At 39.3% G+C, this 22,041-nt stretch overlaps 1 protein-coding gene across 1 annotated transcript; it reads right to left on the bottom strand.

The window, feature by feature from the left end:
• Window positions 1-11: 11 nt before the first annotated feature.
• On the bottom strand, window positions 12-3,464 carry LOC109241986. Its single transcript, XM_019408809.1, has 2 exons — window positions 2,974-3,464; window positions 12-1,870 (listed from the first exon to the last, which is right to left on the bottom strand). Exons 1-2 carry the CDS (start codon window positions 3,083-3,085, stop codon window positions 264-266), a joined length of 1,719 nt encoding a protein of 572 aa, XP_019264354.1. The 5' UTR covers window positions 3,086-3,464; the 3' UTR covers window positions 12-263.
• Between the last annotated feature and the right edge of the window lie 18,577 nt (window positions 3,465-22,041).

Below are 22,041 nucleotides of genomic sequence, written 5' to 3'. Positions count from 1 at the left end.
TGCAATGGATCTTAATTGGGTTGTGGATCTTGAATTTGATTACTGTGAAAACGACATTAATCTTGCAAATATATGATTGCTGTTACAATTTACATAGAATTGGATAATCCATCAATATAGATACAATGGATACCCCTAAGCTGGGATTTTCATTAACCCCCAGTATAGCTACTACTAGCAGCTCTCTCACAATCCAATGTATGCAAGAAATGGTGGGGATTGGATCAATTCAGTAATAGGAGCACAAACACATTGCCTACCCACTACCATCTTTCATCCCCCAACCAGTTGTCCTTTTCCTTTGGTCCCGTTGGCCCTGCTTCACCATATAGTTCAGTTGGAAATAACTCAATGAGACTCTCCACTGAAAATCTCATAAAAAAAGGAAGATGTTTGATTATTTTTTCAACTTCTGATCGCCCATCGTATATGATGGTTGGACCCCATTCCCTCATATATTGCAACCATGGTGGTTCTGAAACAACTCCCTCTCCAAGGTATTCAGCAGCAATAATTTGATATTTGCTACTAGAGTCAACATGGTATTTGCTACGTGCACAATCGTTCCTCACTCCAACCCCGAGTTTAGTAGAGCCCTGAAGATAGCAGCCGGGATGTGGGAAACTCGCGTGGCCATTTCTTGATGCATATACAACTGACCTATTTCCCTCGATGAACTCCAAGTTGCAGGCGTCTAGCCATTCACCACCACTATGCTCCGAGAAATACACACTCGAGAGCTCACCAGAAAAGTTGCTGATACGGAGTGTATAATGCTCCCAATCACCAACATGCTCTCCTACTTTATTCAAAGCAAAACTCAACAACCCAATCTTAAGGGTAGCCGGTCCATTGAAAGGGCAGAATATCCACATTGCAATATCTGTGAAGGTTCCTCCTAAAGCTGGTTTAACATGAACATAGAGCTCTGCGCTCTCAATGTTCCCACATTTGACATTGGTTCGATTTGCATCATCCTTATTTGGCAAATCAAGCCAATATTCACCATCGTTTTCTCCACCAGCAGGCAAGTTTGAGCCTTTAGAGTCGATGGCTATACCACTATTCCTCCCATCTTTGTAGAGGAGAGCTCCATTAATGAAGAACCATGGGACTGAGGAGGGCAAATAAATCTCATCTGGATGAAGATAAACTGTCGGTCCATAGTGCTTGATGAGTGCATGGATCTGCTCGAGATTGGGCATTGCATGTAGGGAAGAGTCGAGATTTTTCAAGCATGCAATATTATCGAGTTCATCTCCAGAACTGAAGGTTGTACTGCAGAAGAATGTACCAACAGAAACCCCTTTACACAGCATGCCCCTCTTGCAAGGTCTTGTTTCCCAAACTTGAAATTGGTCCCTTGGGAAAATGGAATCTGAACTAAACATCATCTCACACGCCTCACATTTTGCCGTCAAGTCAGCACGGACACATCTAACTTCATCAGGATCAGGTTCATTAGGCTCAACAGAAGCCACGAATCCCATAGATTTATAACCAACTGGTGCATTTGGCATCCAAATATAACCGCTTCCATTGTATTGGGAGTCTGAGCTCCAAATCATAGTGTAGTTCAGAGGTTTTTGAAGAGCAGGAAGCTTTGAAGATGAATCTTGAACATTGACTTTTGGGTTCTGATTAACAGATGCGTCTCTGGCAGCAAGAACATAGCCAGTTAAGTGCTCACCATCTGGCTGACAGTAGTGACCAAGGCATGAAAATCCTTGTGGAATTTCATCCGGCTTATAAAAGGAGACGCAATTTGATTTCCCAACTGATGGGCTGCAACCCCAAATTTTCTTAAACTTGGTGATTTGAACAACTTCAATTTCACCTAAGCATATTCTTCCTATAGCAAAACCTTTGCCTACAAAAACAGCACCTGTCCGTTAGCAAACTGAGCATTTGTTGCAGCACTTCCGCATAAAGCTTTTTCGATTGAATTCCATTCGCTCTATCGTTCTAAGAGTTTTTTTTTTTCTATAATATTTATAATATGCATATTGGAGTGGATTTTCTTCAAAACAAATGAAGAACCAGCTGCTATTAAAAGCAAACAAGAACAAGAATTCAACCCCTATCCCCTGAGCCGGCTTAAGTAAAGAAGAACCAAAGATCAAACAAGAATCTTGAATCGAATAATGCTGATTCACAACTATAAAAGTTCATTAATACTTGTGTTTCTTATCTGCAATAGCTCTAATTTTTTGGATATGAATCAGAAAGTATTTTTGTCTAACATCATTCAGAAGGAACAAATTGTTAGAAAACAACATAGGAAAACATAATTAATGTTTCCTAAAACAAGGTCCTCAAATAAAAATGGAACAGAACCAAGAATTTAATCCAAATTTTGGAGAAAAAAAAACTAATTCTTCAGCATGCAGATTTGAACTTTCAAGCAGTCACTATTCCCATTCCAGCCAAACCTTTGACCAAGTATAAATAAAACACCATATTTTCCCCATGGTTTGACCAAGTCTTAAACAGAGAATTAGCAGGAAATGAACAAAGACTTTCCTTTGTCCAATGTGAACCTTCTTCCCAATTAGTCTGAAGAGGAAAAAAATAGAAAATTACAGCTCCATGGAGCAGAAACTTTGTTAGTTAAAAGTGATAAATTCATTTTCTTGAACCATTTGATCATAAAAGAGAATAAACACCTCCTATTAGTGACATGATGTTCTGCTTCAACTAAAATAATGAAAGAACATAAAGACCTCTACAAGAATTGGGTTAAATTAAAGTTAAAGGAACCATCTTTTTTCTTTTTCAAATAAATGATCAATCATCAAATCCACCATTTCTTGAAATGTTTTAACATACAATGCAAAGAGTTACTATTTCTGTGTGTGAAAGAGAGAGGAGAGAGAGAAAGGTCAACGGAGAGACTAGTGACAAACATACAGCTTCTCATGAAAGAGAAAACAAAATTGAGAAAAATACAAAAATCATTTGAAGCAGATATACCTTGAGGCCATTTAGGAAGGGGTGAAGGCAAAGAAAATTTGTGAGGTTCAACTGAATAATAATCATCAGAGACATTGTAATTGTCCCAACACCAACACTCCCTCCCAAACATACTTATAGCTTTTTCCTCCCTCTTCTCAATCACAACACAAAAAATGGAAAAACCCCACAATAATATATTCTCAAGAATTTACTCTCAGCTTATCAAGAAGACATAAATAAGAAAAAATTCAGCTTGGTTTGGGGTGGTAGAAAAATATGGGAGGTGGGGTTGATCAATAGAGCAGTCTTTCAGATCACATTCTCATCTTTGTATGTTCGGCAACAAAACAAGAAGATGTTTTTTTTCGGTGAAGGGGTTGAGTAAGCTGGAAAAAAAGGGAGGGAGGGGGGGGGGGGTTTGGAGTAAGAAGAGAGCAAGTGGAGGAGAAGACAGAAAATAGAGGTTAGGACTTGGGGGCTGCTGCTTTTATTTAAAGAGGAGAAAAAGAAGTTCTACTTGCCTTTGTTTGACGTTGCTTTGTACCTGAAAGGTGTTCCATATTGTGGGGGTAGGTGTTAGTATTACTCTATTTATTTACTTTTGTCAGAGCTCTCAGTTCACTTTATTTGTAGCTATCAAGAAATAATGCCAAATATAGTGTATTAGTGGGTGTTTGGACATAAGAATTGTAAAATTTTAAAACATGGTGAAATTTTTTTTCTAATTGAAAATGATATTTGAAATTTAGAGTTGTGCTTTGACATGAATATAATTTTGGGTTGTTTTTAAAGTTTTGTGAGTGATATTGAGTGAAAATTTCGAAAAATAGCTTTTTGGAGTTTTTCATATTTTTGAAAATTTTCGAAATGCATCTTCAAGTGAAAATTGGAAATTTTATGAACAAACGCTAATTTCGAAAAAAAGTAAAATTTTTTTGGAAAAAAGGAAAATATTTCTTATGTCCAAACGGGCTCTTAGTAATATTGGTATTAGTTATGCTGACATATTTCTTATCCATTATTTGGTTTGATGTATTAAAGCATTGCACAATTTGTAAAAGAATTATTTGCTTACAAAATGCCTTCATAATCAGTCCATCACTTTATTTTAAAAGAAACATATGTTGAGGAATGTTTTCGTATGAAAAAGGTTTTAAAAAAAAATATTTGATTTGTCTACCTATATTGTAGTATAGAACTGAATACTCCTTCTCCCTCCCCTTCTTCAAACTCCGATTCATATTTTTCATAGAGAAATTTCTGATCAAGGATAGAACAAGAGCCGTTTTGCATCATATCTAAGGAATTCCTCGGTTCGGGCCGAAGAAGCAATGTCACTTGATCATTATCAAACTGACTGCAATCTTTTTCTGTCCGTGAAGATCCCACCAGAGCGTCTTCTAATTCTAATAGGCCATGAACTAGATCAGAATCATTCTCAACGAGTCCATAAGAAGTGATCGTATTAGTAAAAAAGAAAATATGCTAAATATTTATTTGTTTACTAGGGATATAATTTTATTTCCTACTTTCTTGGATTATTTCAAACTTGCATTAATATCATAGTATATTTTAATCAAGCACAAATTTTGAAGGATAATTTTGTCTTTAGCTAAGCTAATGCATGTATTAAAATCCATTGCATTGTTTATGCCATGGTTTCTTATGCATTAGTTATGCATAGGATAATATCAAATAGGGTGTATAACTAATGCTTGCATAACTAATGCATATGTTCAAAAAGTATTCCAAATAAGGTATTACTAATATCCAAAGCTAATACATGCATTATTTTATCTAATGCATCCTACCAAACGACCCCTAAATATTTTTAAATGCTTTTTCGGGATTTGCTTGTCCTTGGGCAGGACACTGTCAAAATTCCACGAGGCTCAGACATGGAGTTTTTCTGAGGTTTACGCCTCAGGTGCCCGATGTACGCCTTAAACATGCCTAGCGCCCTATGCTTGGGGCTCATCTAACAAATCTTAATTAGATCATATGTTAAATTTTCTAATTAGCATTGTAGACCCTCAAAATTCTTTAACAAATAAAAGATTAAAATTCATTATAAGATTGAGAGTAACTCAAATAATAAGTTATAATATTGTATATTTACTAACTGAGAATATTATGAGGTGTAAATGTATTTTGAATATTCTTCTAAAATAGGTAGCCAAACTTTATATCTTTACTTGCAATTGGCCTTCGCCTTAGTTCTACACCTCTCACAATTATCAAACTTTTATTATTTTGTTATTAGAAAGTAAATTTGTAATTATTTTATGTAGGAGTAACTAAATTACAGAACTGGTGAAGCTTATTTATTATTAACTTTTAGGAAGGTAAAACATACAGTTTAATAATATTTATTAAGAAATTATATTTTTTTTATTAATATGAAAATTAAGACATTATAGTTGATTTGTATTACGTAGTAACATAAACATTTTGTTGTTTATGCTGGTAAAACATGCTAGATATTTTATTTTCTATGATTTTTTTTTAATCATTTGTAATTTTCTTAAACTTTTAATGAATGGTCTATGTTTTTTTTAATTTTATTATGTTATTTAATTAATTTATGAATTAAAAAATTTAACGATCCAAGGGGCTTACGTTTCATCCTGTAATAAGTAAAACACCGCTGCTCACACCCCGCCTTTTAAAATACTGCTCTTCTCTTCGGCTTATTTTGCTTGGTAGATTGAAAAAAGATGATTTTTCAAAAATCCTTTAATATAAGTTACCTGGCTTAAATATGTTATAAGAAAAATCATTTCCTTAATTGCAAATGTTTTTCATGTTTGTGTAGTTTGCTCCTTCCAGATATGTTTGATACTGGACTTGTTGGATTCCTATAAATAATCTCTTCTCCTTATATCAAATTTTTCATAAGCTCGGCCAAATAAACTAATACTAGTCGATGATCAAGTTGCTTAATTTTGGATTGATTGGAGACCATGATCTTTTTTTTTTTTTTTTTTTTTTTTTTTTTTTTTTTTTTTGTTGTTGTTGTTGTGGTTAAATACGGAAGTATTTAGACAATACTTGACTTGAAGTTGAAAAAAATATTTAAAGTTGAGGTAAAAATTGTGTTTGGGTATCCACTTGAAAAAAAAAGTCTAACATTAAAAAATATTTGTGGTGAAACGAAAATTTCACTTGAAAATACACTTCCTAACTATTATTCCTAGCTATTATTCAACGTTTCAGATTCTTGTATTTCAAGAATTAATTAATTAATTAAGGTGGTCATCCTTGAGATGATAACTATTGCTTGCAATGATGGATAACTACTATGAATTAATTAATAATGTAAACTAAGATCTTTAGACTTCAAGAAATTTTCATAATGATCAATTATGAAAATTTGACAAGAAGTTACTTTTTTTTTTTTTTTATTATTATTATTATTATTATTATTATTATTATTATTATTATTATTATTATTATTATTACTTGAACACTTAGATATCTCGAATTTGTGACTTGAAAATGTAACTTCTAAGATTAATACTTGTGGTATGAGTTAGAATTTATAATGAGTTATTATCATAGTTAATTCCAAATTGGTCTTGTGATTGACAAAATTGGATGGATAATGCAATGGAATTATGCAAGTTTTCAATATATTATGGACTATACATGATATGTATATGAATTTTGGACGAATTTGATTATTAATATTGTTGGACGAGTTTATAAATTAGTGATCATTATTTATGAACTTTGTCTCTTTCGATTGTTGGAGAATTGAGTCAATAGTAAAAAAAATTCATACCTGAGCTTTTATAAATCATACTCATGTGATAGCCTACTCTATAGTTTAATAATTTGACATGAAAATTGCATGTTTCTAAATAGAGATTGCATAGAAATGATTTACCAAATAAATGATCATTTAGATGGATATATCAAATATGTTTTTGAACTCTCCGTGGTGTGCCAAGTTATTCCTATAAACGATATATCAAATATTTGACTTGTATATTTTATTACTTCAAATTGATATACTTAAAACTTAATACCGAATCTTTAAAACAGAAATTTAAAATTTTTTGTCCAATCACTTGATTCATTAAGATGATAAAAGTGTATACGGGTAAAACCGAGCTCATGGTACGCCTCGGTTTCCGATAAAATAAACGGAGCAAGAAACAAGAAGGCAAGGAGCCGGAATCGAGGCAAGAAACTCCTCGATCCGGAGTACGGGTGAAATGACTGCCTTCGGGAATATCGAAGCCATGAACCCCAGGTCCGGTTCGAACTTCAAAGGCTTCGGAGAACACTACCAGACAATCGAACACGACCAACAGAAGGCCGTGATATCCGCGACCGGTTGGATATCACGGCATAAATCTCGGCACGTGTCGATAGACACATTAGACACATTGTAACACACATACCAATGCAATATACTATTATTTCTCTATTATTGAAAGCTCTTATGCTTGTTCATCAGTGCCGACCATCGTGAATCCGAATCAAGGGCAGATATTTCATTAAGACTGGAATCATCCTCCTCAAGTGGTTTGATAAGTTAATATATCTTTATTTGTTTAATCTAATGCAATTTGCTGTTTGTATTGAATAAATCCATATATCCTTAAAACCACTTACAAATTTAATTGTTATCCGTTTTTTAGGGTAAACAGTTTGGCGCCTACCGTGAGGCTAAGGATAATAGTCGCTATTTGATACAAATTTTCACAATATACTCCGCTTTACTCTTGCTCTTTGAGATCTTAATTTCAGGAAAACTTAAAGATGTCAAACCTCAGTCTGCTCACCTAAACGTTGATGCTGAATCTGGCCACTACGGCGAGAACAACAATATAGTGCCCGGCAACGAGGTTCACCCTACTGACCTGTTGATACCCAATTTTTTTTATATATTTTAATATGCAAAGTACCTTCAAAATGGCATATGTATGCATATATAAGTATATCCAAGTGTTCCATTATTTTTCCTTAATTTTAGAGACTTTTAAATCAATTTATTCCCCTATTTTATCCATAAAAATCCAATAATCATTTCTAAAATTATCAGTTTTGGTGGTTCACTTGTTGAACTTTTATGTTTATGCTAAGGGAATTTTTTGCATGTTTTTACAAAATTATTTAGTATATTTTTAAGGCTAAAATTGTATAATTGCAACATTAGCCTCTTTTAGGATTAATTACGTTTATATTCATAAAGATTAAGTCCTGTATTTTTAAATGGCTAATTATATGTCATAAATCATTTTAGTACCTTCAATTTATTTTCACAAATTAATTTATTATTTTTTTATATAAATTAAATAGGAAAAATTGGCTATTTAAATAATGGCCCAATTTCATTTCAATTATAATCCAACTCTGACCCCATTTGAACCCCGACCCAATTGCAAATTAAACCGGCCCAAACCCAATTTCATAAACCGACCCACCTACCCCTTCTAACCTAGGCCGTTGATCATTCAGATCAACGGCCACTATTACACCTTGTCTTAATTAATCCCGAACTACCCCCAAACCCTTTCATTTGTTACCACCCGCCGCCTCTGAATCCCTCCTCTCCCAAATTCTCTCAACAACACCACCCAAACACTAGCCGCCGCCACCCTAATCCATGGCCTTCCAGGGTCATCTGAGACCTGTACCGGCCTTCCATGGCTTCTATGTGTTTGGTTCTGTGGTCTCATGACCAGACTTTGAAGGGATTTGGTCCAGTCTTTGCTCGATGACCTTTCTCCTGTCATCCCTGACCTTTCTCTGGCTAGCCATGGCCATTCGAGTCAGACCTTTGACTCTCCTGTTTAGATCGGTAACTTTCAAGGCCTTTCTCATTGCTCTTGGGTTTTTCTGAAACCCTAATCTCTATGACTTTCTCGATTTCTTTCAGATCTACCTTAGGTCTATGCTTGCCATGAACTTTTTAAGTGCTTCTCGAAGTCTCTTTGACTTTTCTTTCAAAGTGACTCTTCATCTTTTCCGATTAGGGTTTTTCTTTTAAATTATTTGAAAACCTCTTCTCTGATTTTAACGTGTTTCTGATTTTGCTATGTTTTGCTCATGTCATTCTTCTATATGAGTTGGTATGTTGGAAACCCTAATTTCTTTTGGGTCTCATTCGAGTTCTGAAGCTGTTTGTTAGATAAGTGCTTGTTTGGTTAAGTTCTTGTTCGATTTATTTGCTTATCATCTTTTAAGCTCGACTATTATTGAAAAGAACCTATGTCTTTGGGTTTGAAACTGTTCGTTTGAATACCTGGCTCGATTTGAAGTTCCTTGTTTCAGAATCTCTTTTCTTTATGTGATTCCTCTGATTCTGGGTTTTTACTGTCTTTAAAACTCGACTATGCTTGAAACCCTAACTTTTCAAAAGGCTTTCTCATCTATACTATGAGACCCTTTGCATGCTTCTGATACTCTATTTTTCTTCACTATTGATTCAATGTGACTTGACCTACTTGATTATTATGCTTCGAATGTTTGCTATCTACTGAACCTTGTGCTACTATTGTATGCTGTTTCTTTTGCCAATAGATTTGGCCTCGCATGTCTAGTGTTTGTTCACTCTATTTATATGCTGAAGTTCCTTATTTGATTGATCTTCAATCTTAGGACTGATTTCAAAACTTTTCTTTTATGAACCATGATTTTACTCGCCTGTTTAGAATTGATTGATTCCCTTCCCTTTATCGTAATATTTACCTTGCTGAATTTATTTCCAAAATAAGTATATTCCTGCACTTAGACTCGATTGCTTACTTAATGTTTTTACTACTTCTTTTATGGCAATAATCAGGCTGTCTCTAAATTGATTTCCTTCCTTATTTTGAATCCGTTAAACAGTGATTCCTTAATTAAAGGGAATCGCTTGTATAATTGATTCTGACTGATTGTTTCCATATTTGCACTAATATTTTACTTGTTACCTCTCCTTCACTCATTTTCAAAAGGCTATAAATACCCTGCACCCCTCCTCTTTCAAAGACACGAACACAAGGAATAAAAACACTTGAGTTCAGAACTCACACTCCAGTAAAACTCTCTCTTTTCTCTATTGCTACTTGTGTTGCTGCCTTACCTAGCCGGGTGAAAGCCAAGGCTAGGCTGTGGGAAGCTTGCTTACTTTTCTTTCTGCATTTGCATCTTTACTGGTATGTTCTAACTAATTTTTCAGCATCAACAACAACATGTTTCTTTACTATTTCCTTCACCCTTGCTTGTTTCCCGCTTGTGTTTAATCAAGTTCCATTACTAAGCATGCTGTAATCTGCCCTTTCCTCTTCTGAATTAATGCTTTCTTATGTATGAACTCTGTCAGTCACTTATTATGACTTATGAATCCTAAACCCCCATATCCCCTATGTGTTTGGTATTCCTTGGTTGGTTTGGGGCATGTCAGCACTAGACATTGCTGTGCATGACCCAAACTCGACCCCCTTGGGGTCATAACCTCTATATCCCCTCTATGTGTTGTGTTCTCTGACCGGTTTATGGGCATGCCAGCACCATCTATTGCTGTGCATGCCCAAACCTGATCCCTGCCTAAGGACATATGCTCCTTGCAATGTATTCCCAAACCCCTGACCCCCCCTCTTTCTATGAAAATGCTGATTCTGTGCTTTGCTACTATTTTCCCATCATCCCTACCCCTCTCTGTTCTCCACTCAGTTTTAAATCTCTATTCCTGCACTTCCACCATATTCTTAGACTTAGGTTCTGCCCCTCTTGTGTGAGCCTTGCCTTGGGACCCATGAGTTCCCTCTGAACTTGGACGCATAAGGGCTGACCCTTCCACACTGCACTCATCTCTATCTAGTTCTGCAAACTTGGGTGTAAGCATTGCCCAGGGTCCTTTGAGACCCTTAGGGAACTTTGACACACACAGGTCTGAGAAAGGCTTTGGAAACGAAAAATGGCATTTGAGGTGATTTATTCCCTAACTCAGAGAGGAAGTCAAGAATCAGGCTTCCTCTGGTTGTAGCTTCTTTTGTTTTATATTTTTTCTTGATGTAATTCATTATTTCGGTTTGTAATAATTTGTATTAAACACTCGGGGTTGGCTAGTGAAAAAGGGATGGGTAATTATGCATGTTCAGCTGTTTGAAGGGTAGAAAACATGCCTATAGGACTGGTTTTAAATTATGTATGTTCAATTCTACATTTATATAACCTGCCTATAGGACTTACTTTAAATTCTGCATGTTCAACTTTACATTTAGACACCATGCCTATGGGATCTGTCCTCTAATAAATTCTGCATGTTTGACTCTACATTTAGATAACCTGCCTATAGGACTTGTTTAAAACTCTGCATGTTTGTTACCAAACTTAGACACCATGCTTCTTAGGATCTAAACGACTATAAGCAGATATCATGTTCATAATGTAAAAATCGGTATTTTCAAAGAAATCATGCCTATAGGAATTCCCAAGTAAAATCCTGCCTGTTTCCATTTCACGTTCAACTAGATATCATGTCTATAGGAATTAAAATCAGCAACACTAGATATCATGTCTATAGGAATTAAAATCAGCAATAATGGATACCATTGTCTGTAGAATCTGAAACCAGTCTAGCTTAAAATCGGCCTAATTCCTACTGTTTTGAACTAGTTTTTTTCTTTAAAACAACTTACTCTCCCCTTGTTAACACGGTTTAGCAAGCATGCCTATAGGATCTCAAACTGCTCGTTTTGAATTGGTTACTGCTTTGCCACACTCTGAATCAGTAATAGATACCATGCTCACAAGATCTCACCCAAACACTTAGGCAAACCTTAGGTAATAACAACAAATAAAACTGAGCCCGCTTCTGTTAACTAGTAATTGCTACAACCAGCAGGCAGGCCTGACTCAGACTTCTTATCTGAGTTACATAATAAATTGGTCCGCTTCAACAAATTAAACTCCCCTTGCCTTAGTATTTTAGATTCAGACGTTGATTGTTGTTTGAGTCATGCTATTTATGTGCCTTGTTTGAGGAGGTATACATGATCCTTCAGTGTTTACGTGCTTTTCCCCCTTTTAATGTGCAGTCCTATGTGTTTTGTATGTCTCCTTAGCTTTTTCACCTTTGAAACTTCAAAGTCAGCCCAATATCCCTCCCCTTTAGGAATAGTAGTCTTAAGTGCCTCCGGGACTGATAGGAATGGGATGGGTAATAGCATGCAATAGTGGTCGAGACCAATCCGCGCTTTAGTACCTTAACGGGGTGGGAAGGGTAGATATGGATATGATGACTGGTGCGCTAATACCACGTGTAGCCCCTCTTTTGAGGAGTGATTACCGGGTATTGCATTGACATGATCCATATTATAAATAAACCTAGGACCCCTCCCCTCTCTTTCTTTTCCTTTAAAGAATTATGACTTCTTTTCAAAATCAGCCTTTTAATGATTGTTCTATTTTGCTTTTATCACTTCCAAACATTTGTGTATTAAAATCCCCTCTTATTTGAGCCTTATCTATTAATTGCACCAAATTCACAATGAACTATCTGGTCGGGAACCACACTAGTGGATCCTGAGGGGTGCCTAACACCTTCCCCTTAAGATAATTTCAAGCCCTTACCCCTATCTCTGGTTATCAAACAAACTCACAAGTGAACCTTGTAGGTGTCCTAATGCACCTTAAACCATTAGGTGGCGTCTCTTCAAATGCAAAACCCAATTCCCAAAAGGAACGAGTTGTCCTATACCCAAAATGTCATAAACCCGATCTCCCGATGCAAAGAGGGAAAAAGGGGGCGCGACAGCATGGCGACTCTGCTGGGGATATTTGGCTTTTACCATTTCAGAGTGTTCTTGTGAATTTGTACCTTCCCTTTATATGCAATTACTTGTTTAAATTCCTTTAAGCGTTTAATTTCTTTTATAAGGCAAAACTGACTTATCTTCTTCGTTTCTTTTCTTTATTACAGCTTCAAATTATAAACTGCTGTATTTATTGCTTTCTTAACATGCAAATACGTGACAACATGCTTTTTAAATTATTGCATAATCATGCTCAACATCATACTCCACTCGTGCCAAAACAAATCCTATAGCAACGCTTATAATGAGTGGTTGCGCTCTTACTATATCATTACCCCCTAAATTCGAAAAGGCATATTTGCGGTAAAACTAGTCGATCAGCGGTGCAGTCGACAGTTCCGAGCCTTCCCCCTTGAGTTGTCCACTCAAGGGTACCAGTCTAAAACCCCATAGAAACCTTACTCTATTTAAATTGTGCATGAATCATGGTGAAACCTAGCCAGATCAGTTATGTTGTCCACATAATGATCCTTTAAGATAGCCTTGTCTCAAGTCCACTGGGTTTCCCTAAAACCCAAAACGGATGTCGTCACGTTCTGTGCATTTATTTGGAGAACTAGATGCTTCCTGCTAATCATTGATATTAAATAGTCGAGTCTGGTAGGGGTAAGGGTCTAACCTTATTTGCTTTGCAGAAATATGAGGCACGAAATCCCCAGATTCGGCATGGTAACCAACATCCACCCAAGGTTACTAAGCTGGTGGAAAGGTTTACACTCTAGTTCTCAAAAGGGTCGAAGATTGTCAAGAGGCTAAAGGTGCTGAAGGCGGATATCTAGCCAGAGCATACCTGTTGCAGGGACTTCGCGAGTTGGGGAAGCTGTTCGAAGGAGCCAATGATGCCGAATCTGGGGAAGGTCCTTCTGGGACCAAGTAGATAGGAATTTATCTTCTTTGCTTAAAATGTAACAAGGCCAATGGCCATTAGTAACTTTTATTTCTTGTTTATTTTCAATTTGGGATTCGTCTTATCTTTATCAATGAAATGAGGCATTTAGCATTCTAAGTTCTCCAAATCAATTTGTCGCTAGGCCTACCTCGGGCACAACGAGGTTCCCAAATTAGGGCACGATTTACATTCCTGCACTACGTGTTTAAATATTGCAATATTTTATGACCCTCACTAACTTGGTTACCTTTTTTGTTTTATTTTTGTTATTCCCCTCCCCAAAGGTTAGTTCGTGCATTCTGGCAACATCATCTTATTCCACGAGATCTAGGGGCCCTCCATCCACTCCTCCTCTTAGTCCTGTTAAGAACAAGAACAAAGGCAAAATGGAAGATTTGAACGTCAGAAAGGAGAACACAACAGCAGAGGCCATTGATGGCCATGGTATTCGGGTTCCCAATGAAAATGTGTCACAACTTAAGCAGGAATTGTTGAAGTTTCAAGAAGAGCTTGATCAGGTTCGGAATCTGGCCAACCAATCCTTCTCCCTCAGCACCCCAGACACCATCTTCCCCAACTGCCAAAATCCCACACCTACACAAAAGCAACCAAATCATCCCACTAAGAACCAATGCAACACTTGCCACACTCCAAACAACAATCCATTACTCATCCCCGAACCACAAAACTCCGCAAATGACCATTTCCACACGCACGCACCCGGCCACCACAACAATCCCATCTACGTGGAGACCGTGCCACTCCCCACCCAACATATATATTGCACCCCTGAGTCCGATAAAAAGGATCTACTCATCAGAAACCTGGCTGAAGAGCTTAAGAAACTAACTAGCCGAATCCAAGGCGTCGGAGGAAGTAAATGTATTGAAGGGTTGAACTATGAAGATCTCTGCATACATCCAGATGTCGAACTGCCAGAGGGGTACAAACCTCCTAAGTTTGAGATGTTTGACGGTACAGGTGATCCAAGGGTCCATCTGAGAACATACTGCGATAAGCTGGTCAGGGTAGGAAAGGACGAACGGATCCGCATGAAACTATTTATGAGGAGTTTGAAAGGAGATGCACTATCCTGGTACATCAGCCAGTATCCTATGAAATGGTCCAGTTGGGTAGGTATGGCCTCTGATTTCATGGACAGGTTCAGGTTTAACACAGAAAATGCGCCGGATGTATTCTATATTCAGAATCTGAAGAAGAAGCCTACAAAAACGTTTCGCGAGTATGCTACTCGCTGGAGGTCGGAAGCTGCTAAGGTCAGACCTGCCTTAGAGGAGGAACAGATGAACAAATTCTTTGTCCGGGCTCAGGACCCGCAGTATTATGAACGGCTAATGATGATTGAAAATCATAAGTTTTCCGACATTATCAAGCTGGGGGAACGAATTGAAGAAGGTATCAAAAGAGGCATGGTTACAAACTTCGAGGCCTTGCAAGCCACAAATAAGGCCTTGCACTCTGGTGGTGTGTCTAAAAAGAAGGACGTGGGGGCCATAATGGTTGCACAAAGGACCAAGTCCCCCCTCAAATACCAAACCTACCCTATACCTCCACTCACATATCAGTCAGCTCCAAACTACCAAGCACCCTCCTACCAAACCCCAACACCAACTTATCAGTCACCTCCACCTCCCACATATCAGCCTACCTCGCCCAGATATTCCCAACCCGCACATGTCTACCAAACTTACAATGCCCAAGCATCTCATTACCAATCACCCCCCGCACGCCAAAATTTCCCTAGGCCCCGACCTAATTTTGATCGGAGGCCTCCAAAATAATACACAGCCATCGCTAAACCCATTGATCAGCTATACAAGAGACTCAAAACTGTCGGTTATGTCACCCCCATCCCTGCTTCAACCCCTGAGAATCCTTCTCAGTAGGTTAACCCAAACAAATCTTGTGCATACCATTCCGGCATGAAGGGATACACCATCGACGAATGCCGCTCTTTAAAAGACAAGATACAGTCCCTGATTGATAACAAGGTCATTGTAGCAAAAGTAGCCGCTCTAAACGTCCGCAACAACCCCCCACCAGACCACAAAGGCGGGGGTATTCACATGATTAAAGTAGAGGATGATTGGGATCCCGAGGGGTCCATCGGGTTGATCGCGGAAGGCGATGATCCAAAGTAGCCAGCAGTTACTCTCAACCCCATCATAGTCCAGATTCAACCGTCCGAGGTCACTGAGGTAGATGTGTCTATCCCTCTTGATTTTGAGGCAGTGCCATCAACAAAAACACCGGCACCGTTTGAGGTTACAGTTTTACCACCCAAAGAACATGTCCCATTAAGGTGGCCGCACCGGTTCCAGTGGCAATGACCACCATGCCATCATTCCATACAGAAGCTATTCCTTGGGATTATACAGCCAAGGCTAGGAGGAAAGGCAAAGGCAGGTTCGAAGAGACTGTTGCAGCACAGGGTATAACAAGGACTGGTAGCGTCTATACCCCGGAACACTTAGTTGAGTCGAGCAAGCAAGCTTCCAAGCGGCCACTCATCATTGAAACAGGTCCAGATGACCTTTGGAGGAAGATACAGGCCAAGGAGTATTCGATCATCGACCAGTTAAACAAAACACCAGCGCAGATATCTATTCTCTCATTGCTGCAGAATTCCAAAACACACAAAAATGCTCTGTTGAAGGTGCTGAGTGAAGCATACGTGCCAAATAACATCACTGGCGGAGAAATGGCTAATATGGTAGGACAAGTATTAGAAAGCCATAAAATCACCTTCTATGAGGACGAGCTGCCGCCTGAAGGGTTGGGTCAAAACAAGGCCTTGCATATCACTGTGCAATGCGAAGACTACTTCATTACTAGGATCCTGATCGATAGGGGTTCCAGCCTTAATATATGTCCGTTGATAACCCTCAAGAAGTTGGCTAAGGACTGCACGAGATAAAAGAAAGAGCAATCAATGTGAAGGCTTTTGACGGGTCTCAGAAGTCCACCATCGGTGAGATTAGCCTGTGTTTACAGATGGGACCAACCTGGTTCGAGGTCGACTTTCAAGTGATAGATGTGCCAGCATCCTACAACCTACTGCTAGGGCGACCCCGGATTCATGCTGCGGGGGGGCTGTAGCTTCAACACTGTATCAGGCCGTAAAATTTGAATGGAATCACCACGAAGTGATCATTCACGGTGACTGCAGCAATCCTATATACAGTCGTCAGACCATTCCGGCGATAGGGGGAAGAAGAAAGATAGGTGGAGAGACCTACCACCACATCGAGCGAGTCAATGCTGTAGAAAAAGATAAATAGTGGGACAACAAGATCGAGAGTATATTGAATTGGAGTAGGTACGAACCTGGCAAGGGGCTCGGCAAGAACCTCCAAGGGATTGCTAAACCCATAAAGCTCAAGAAACACGACACTACTTTCGGTCTGGGATACAAGTACACCTGGGAAGAATTCAACAACTGGTCGCCACCATGGCGCGACCCCTTACTATCCACTGGAGCAGCTAATACCGCCTTTGGAGCAGACTTTCCAATAGGCTGACATTGTTTATGGGACAGACGAAGAAGAAGCACTTGCTGCGGTAAAGAACTTGTTCCTAGAAGACAATGACATGGACTGCTGTGTTGTTCTCGAGGAGGAGGGGGAGTAAGGTCCTTCCATACAAGCTGTGAGTAGAGGAGCATACCTCAACAATTGGACCATCAGGACCACCAGAGCCCGGCGAGCCTCGGGGTAGCAAGGCTAAAACAAGCATCATGCACTGTTTTTATTTTTACTAGATGATTTTTCTTTTTCGCATTTTAATTCCGGCAATAGGATCTTCAATGTTCAAAATAGTTATGAAATTTATCGAAGCATTTCGACTTTTCTTGTGAATCAACACTCATTATTTTTCTCTCATTACTTTACTTATACAGCATTACTATTACTTATCTTGATGAACCAATGACTGTGACATGCAATGAGACAACGCAACAAACAGACATTGATTCAGAGGAAGATGACATACCAGAGGAGATTGTCAAAGAAGTTGAGAACTTTGAGAACAGACCTAAGTCCAACCTGGACGAGACAAAAATTGTTAACCTGGGAGATGCAGAAAACGTCAAGGAAACGCGAATCAGCGTTCACTTATCGTCATCAGAAAAGAAGGAATACACAGAGTTTCTAAGGGAATATGAGGACATATTCGCCTAGTCGTATGATGACATGACTAGTCTGAGTACATCTATTGTGGCCCATAAGTTGCCAACTGATCCGTCCACCGGTAAAGCAGAAGCTCAGGAAGTTCAAGCCTGACATGAGTTTGAAAATCAAGGAAGAAGTCACTAAGCAAGTCAAAGCTAAGGTTCTCAAGGTAGGAGAATACCCGACATAGTTAGCCAACATCGTGCCAGTGCCAAAGAAGGATGGGAAGGTCAGAGTCTGTGTCAACTATCGGGATCTCAACCGGGCCAGTCCGAAAGACGACTTCCCTTTGCCAAACATACACATCCTGATCGACAATTGCGCCAAGCATGACCTGCAGTCATTTGTAGATTGCTTCGCTGGTTATCACCAGATCTGGATGGATGAAGAAGATGCTGAGAAAATGGCTTTCATTACGCTGTGGGGAATGTATTGTTACAAGATGATGCCGTTCGGCCTGAAGAATGCAGGGGCCACCTACATGAGGGCCATGATTACTATTTTTCACGACATGATACATAAAGAAATTGAGGTATATGTGGATGATGTTATCATCAAGTCCAAGAAGGCCACCGATCACATGGAGGATTAGAGGAAGTTCTTCAATAGATTGCGGGGGTACAACCTGAATTTGAATCCCGCAAAGTGTGCATTTGGAGTACCTGCTGGCAAATTGCTAGGGTTCATTGTGAGTCAATGAGGAATAGAACTGGACCCATCAAAGGTCAAAGCCATTTAAGAACTCCCACCGCCAAAGAACAAGAAGGATGTAATGAGTTTCTTGGGAAGACTTAACTATATCAGCCAATTCATAGCACAGTCTACAGTTATCTGTGAGCCAATCTTTAAGATGTTGAAGAAGGACGCCGCTACCAAATGGACCGATGACTGCCAAAAGGCCTTCGACAGAATCAAGGAATACCTGTCAACACCACCAGTCTTGGTCCCGCCCGAGCCAGGTAGACCCCTATTACTCTACATCACAGTGTTAGATGGAGCCTTCGGTTGTGTTTCAGGGCAGCATGATGAAACGGGGAGAAAGGAACAAGCCATTTACTATCTCAGCAAGAAGTTCACTCCGTACGAAGCCCGGTATTCTCTTTTGGAACGCACCTGCTGTGCTTTGACTTGGGTAGCTCAGAAGCCGAGACATTACTTCTGTGCCTATACCACGTATCTCATATCAAGGATGGATCCTTTAAAGTACATCTTTCAGAAGCCCATGCCCACTGGCAAGCTAGCCAAGTGGCAAATCCTGTTGAGTGAATTTGACATTGTTTACGTAACTCAGAAGGCGGTCAAAGGACAAGCATTGGCAGACCACCTTGCTGTAAACCCCGCGGATGGAAAATATGAACCTTTGAAAACATATTTTCCCGATGAAGAGGTATCATTCATAGGAGAAGATATTGCAGAATCCTATGATGGTTGGAGAATGTTTTTCGATGGAGCGGCAAACTTAAAAGGAGTTGGCATAGGAGCCGTCCTGGTATCAGAAACCGGTCAGCATTATCCGGTGTCTGCCAAACTCAGGTTCCCCTGCACCAACAATATGGCTGAATATGAAGCCTGCATCTTAGGGCTCAAGATGGCCATTGACATGAACGTGCAAGAGCTGTTAGTGATTGGAGATTCAGATNGTGAATCTTGTAGGTGTCCTAATGCACCTTAAATCATTAGGTGGCGACTCTTCAGATGCAATACCCAGTTCCCAAAAGGAACGAGTTGTCCTATACCCAAAATGTCATAAACCCAATCTCCCGATATAAAGAGGGAAAAATGGGGCGCGACATGACCCCAACGGGGTGTCCCGGCCGTAGATCTAATCGATACCAACTCCCACGTGGCCATCGACTCTAACTTGCCCACCGACCCGAAAAACAACATTCGTGGGGAAGCCAGGTCGGTAGCCAGGGATACTCACGGCGGTGAAGGCGATGGGATCAACTTGCGGATGATCTTCGAAATGCTACAGGCTCAACATGCAGCTATAGCCCAATTGCAGAACCAAAGTCGCGCTCCCAGTAGAGTTGAGTCCGAACCATCCCGGAAAAACACTCGCAGAAATGAACCAGCCACAGATAGGCCAAGTGAAGCTGAGTCCCGGACCCACCCTGAGATAATAAAGATGCTCGAGGAATTGACAAAACGGGTAGAAACGGGAGGAAAAAAAATCGAAGCTATTGACAAAAAGGTGGAGACCTACAACTCTAGGGTCAACCAAATCCCAGGAGCGCCACTGATATTGAAAGTCCTAGATTCCAAGAAGTTTGTTCAGAAACCTTTCCCTTCGAGCGCAGCTCCGAAGTCGATCCCAAAAAAGTTCCGCATGCCCGAAATTCCTAAGTGCAACTGAACAACTGACCCAAATGAACATGTGACCTCCTACACATGCGCCATCAAGGGGAATGACTTGGAAGATGATGAGATCGAATCTGTCTTGCTGAAAAAGTTCGGAGAGACCTTGTCAAAAGGAGATATGATATGGTATCAAACCTTACCCCCAATTCTATTGACTCATTTGCTATGCTTGAAGATGCCTTTTTAAAAGCGCACGCCAGAGCCATCAAGGTCGAGACCAGAAAGTAGGGCTGTGCATAATTTGGTAAATACCGAATTACCGTACCAAAATTGAAATTTTTTGTATTTGGTATATGGTATTTTGGTATTTGGTTTAAGTTTTTAAAAAAAGTGGTATTAGGTATGGTATTTGATATTTTACAATAATATACCGAAATACCGATACTGTACCGAAATATATATTATATTACACAAAACATATATTATCAGTTATAACATAAATATAAAAAATCTAAAATTTTACTTTCCTTTATTCTCTAAGTTCATCAAGTAACTCTAAACAAGTAACAAGACATTTCTAATGATCAAATATTCTTTTATGTACAAATTTCTCGATTTGGATCAATATTTGCTAGTTTTGGACAAAATTTTTGTCAACAAACATTTTTAGTTTTGTATTTTTGTGTACTGTAATTAAGAATATTAGAGTCCATGGCTCTATGCACTAGTTAGTATTCAAACCGAAGTTACCGAACCGAATAAACTGAAATCGAAAGGAGAAAAACCGAACCATACCGAATTTAATTAGGTACGGTATTGGTATAGGATTTTAAGAAACCGAATATCAAAAATACTGAACCAAAATGTCTAAATACCGTACCGTACCGACCGATGAACACCCCTACAAGAAAGTCAGACCTTTCAAGGTAAAGCAAAGAGATAACGAGATGCTCATGGAGTTCGTGTCAAGGTTCAATGGAATGGATGGACCTGCCGCCGGTGGAAGACGATTGGGCCGTTCACGCCTTCACCCAAGGACTCAATACTCGAAGCTCGTTGGCTTCATAGCAGTTGAAGCAAAATCTGATAGAGTATCTGGCAGTAACTTGGGCCGACATCCATAATCGATCCCTTCCGGGTCCGTTTACCCCATCAGAGCTAGTGACCGATCCAAAAGAGACATTGATCATGAACCAAGATCAAATAGATACCGGTATCAACCATACAATGGAGACCAAAGAGATAATGGGTCCGGACACAAACTTGTAAGGAGTGAGAGAAGGAGCAGCCGAGGTCATATAATCGGGGGCTCATGAGCAAGAACGATTTTGATAGACCCATCGGGCCTAAAGAAGCACTGAGGTTATTGGAGTACAACTTCAACGTCAATGTTGTTGCCATCGTATCTTCCATCGGACACATCAAAGACACCAAGTGGCCTCGACCTTTACAGTCCGATCCTGCCCAAAGGGACCCCAACCTAATGTAAAAGTATCATGGCACTCACGGCCACAGAACTGAAGACTGCCGACTACTGAGAGAGGAAGTTTCCCGGTTATTCAACAACGGACACCTCCGAGAGTTCCTGAGCGATCGAGCCAAAAATTATTTAAAGTATAGGGACTCCAATAAGCAGATCGAGCAGGAGGAATCTCAACACGTCATTAACATGATCATCGGTGGAGTCAACGTCCCCCAGGGACCGATGTTAAAGTGCACCAAAAGGGTCCATCATAAGGGAGAAACAGACTCGAGATTACGTGCTACAGGGAACCGTATCATTCAACGATGAGGACACTGAAGGCATCGTGCAACCACAAAATGATGCACTTCTAATATCTGAACTCATAAATAAATCTCGAGTTAAGCGTGTGTAAATTAATCAAGCTCAACC

The sequence above is a fragment of the Nicotiana attenuata genome, unplaced genomic scaffold (genome assembly GCF_001879085.1).
Source record: "Nicotiana attenuata strain UT unplaced genomic scaffold, NIATTr2, whole genome shotgun sequence".
NCBI classification, from domain to species: Eukaryota; Viridiplantae; Streptophyta; class Magnoliopsida; order Solanales; family Solanaceae; genus Nicotiana; species Nicotiana attenuata.
This window is presented reverse-complemented; position numbering and strand designations above follow the sequence as displayed.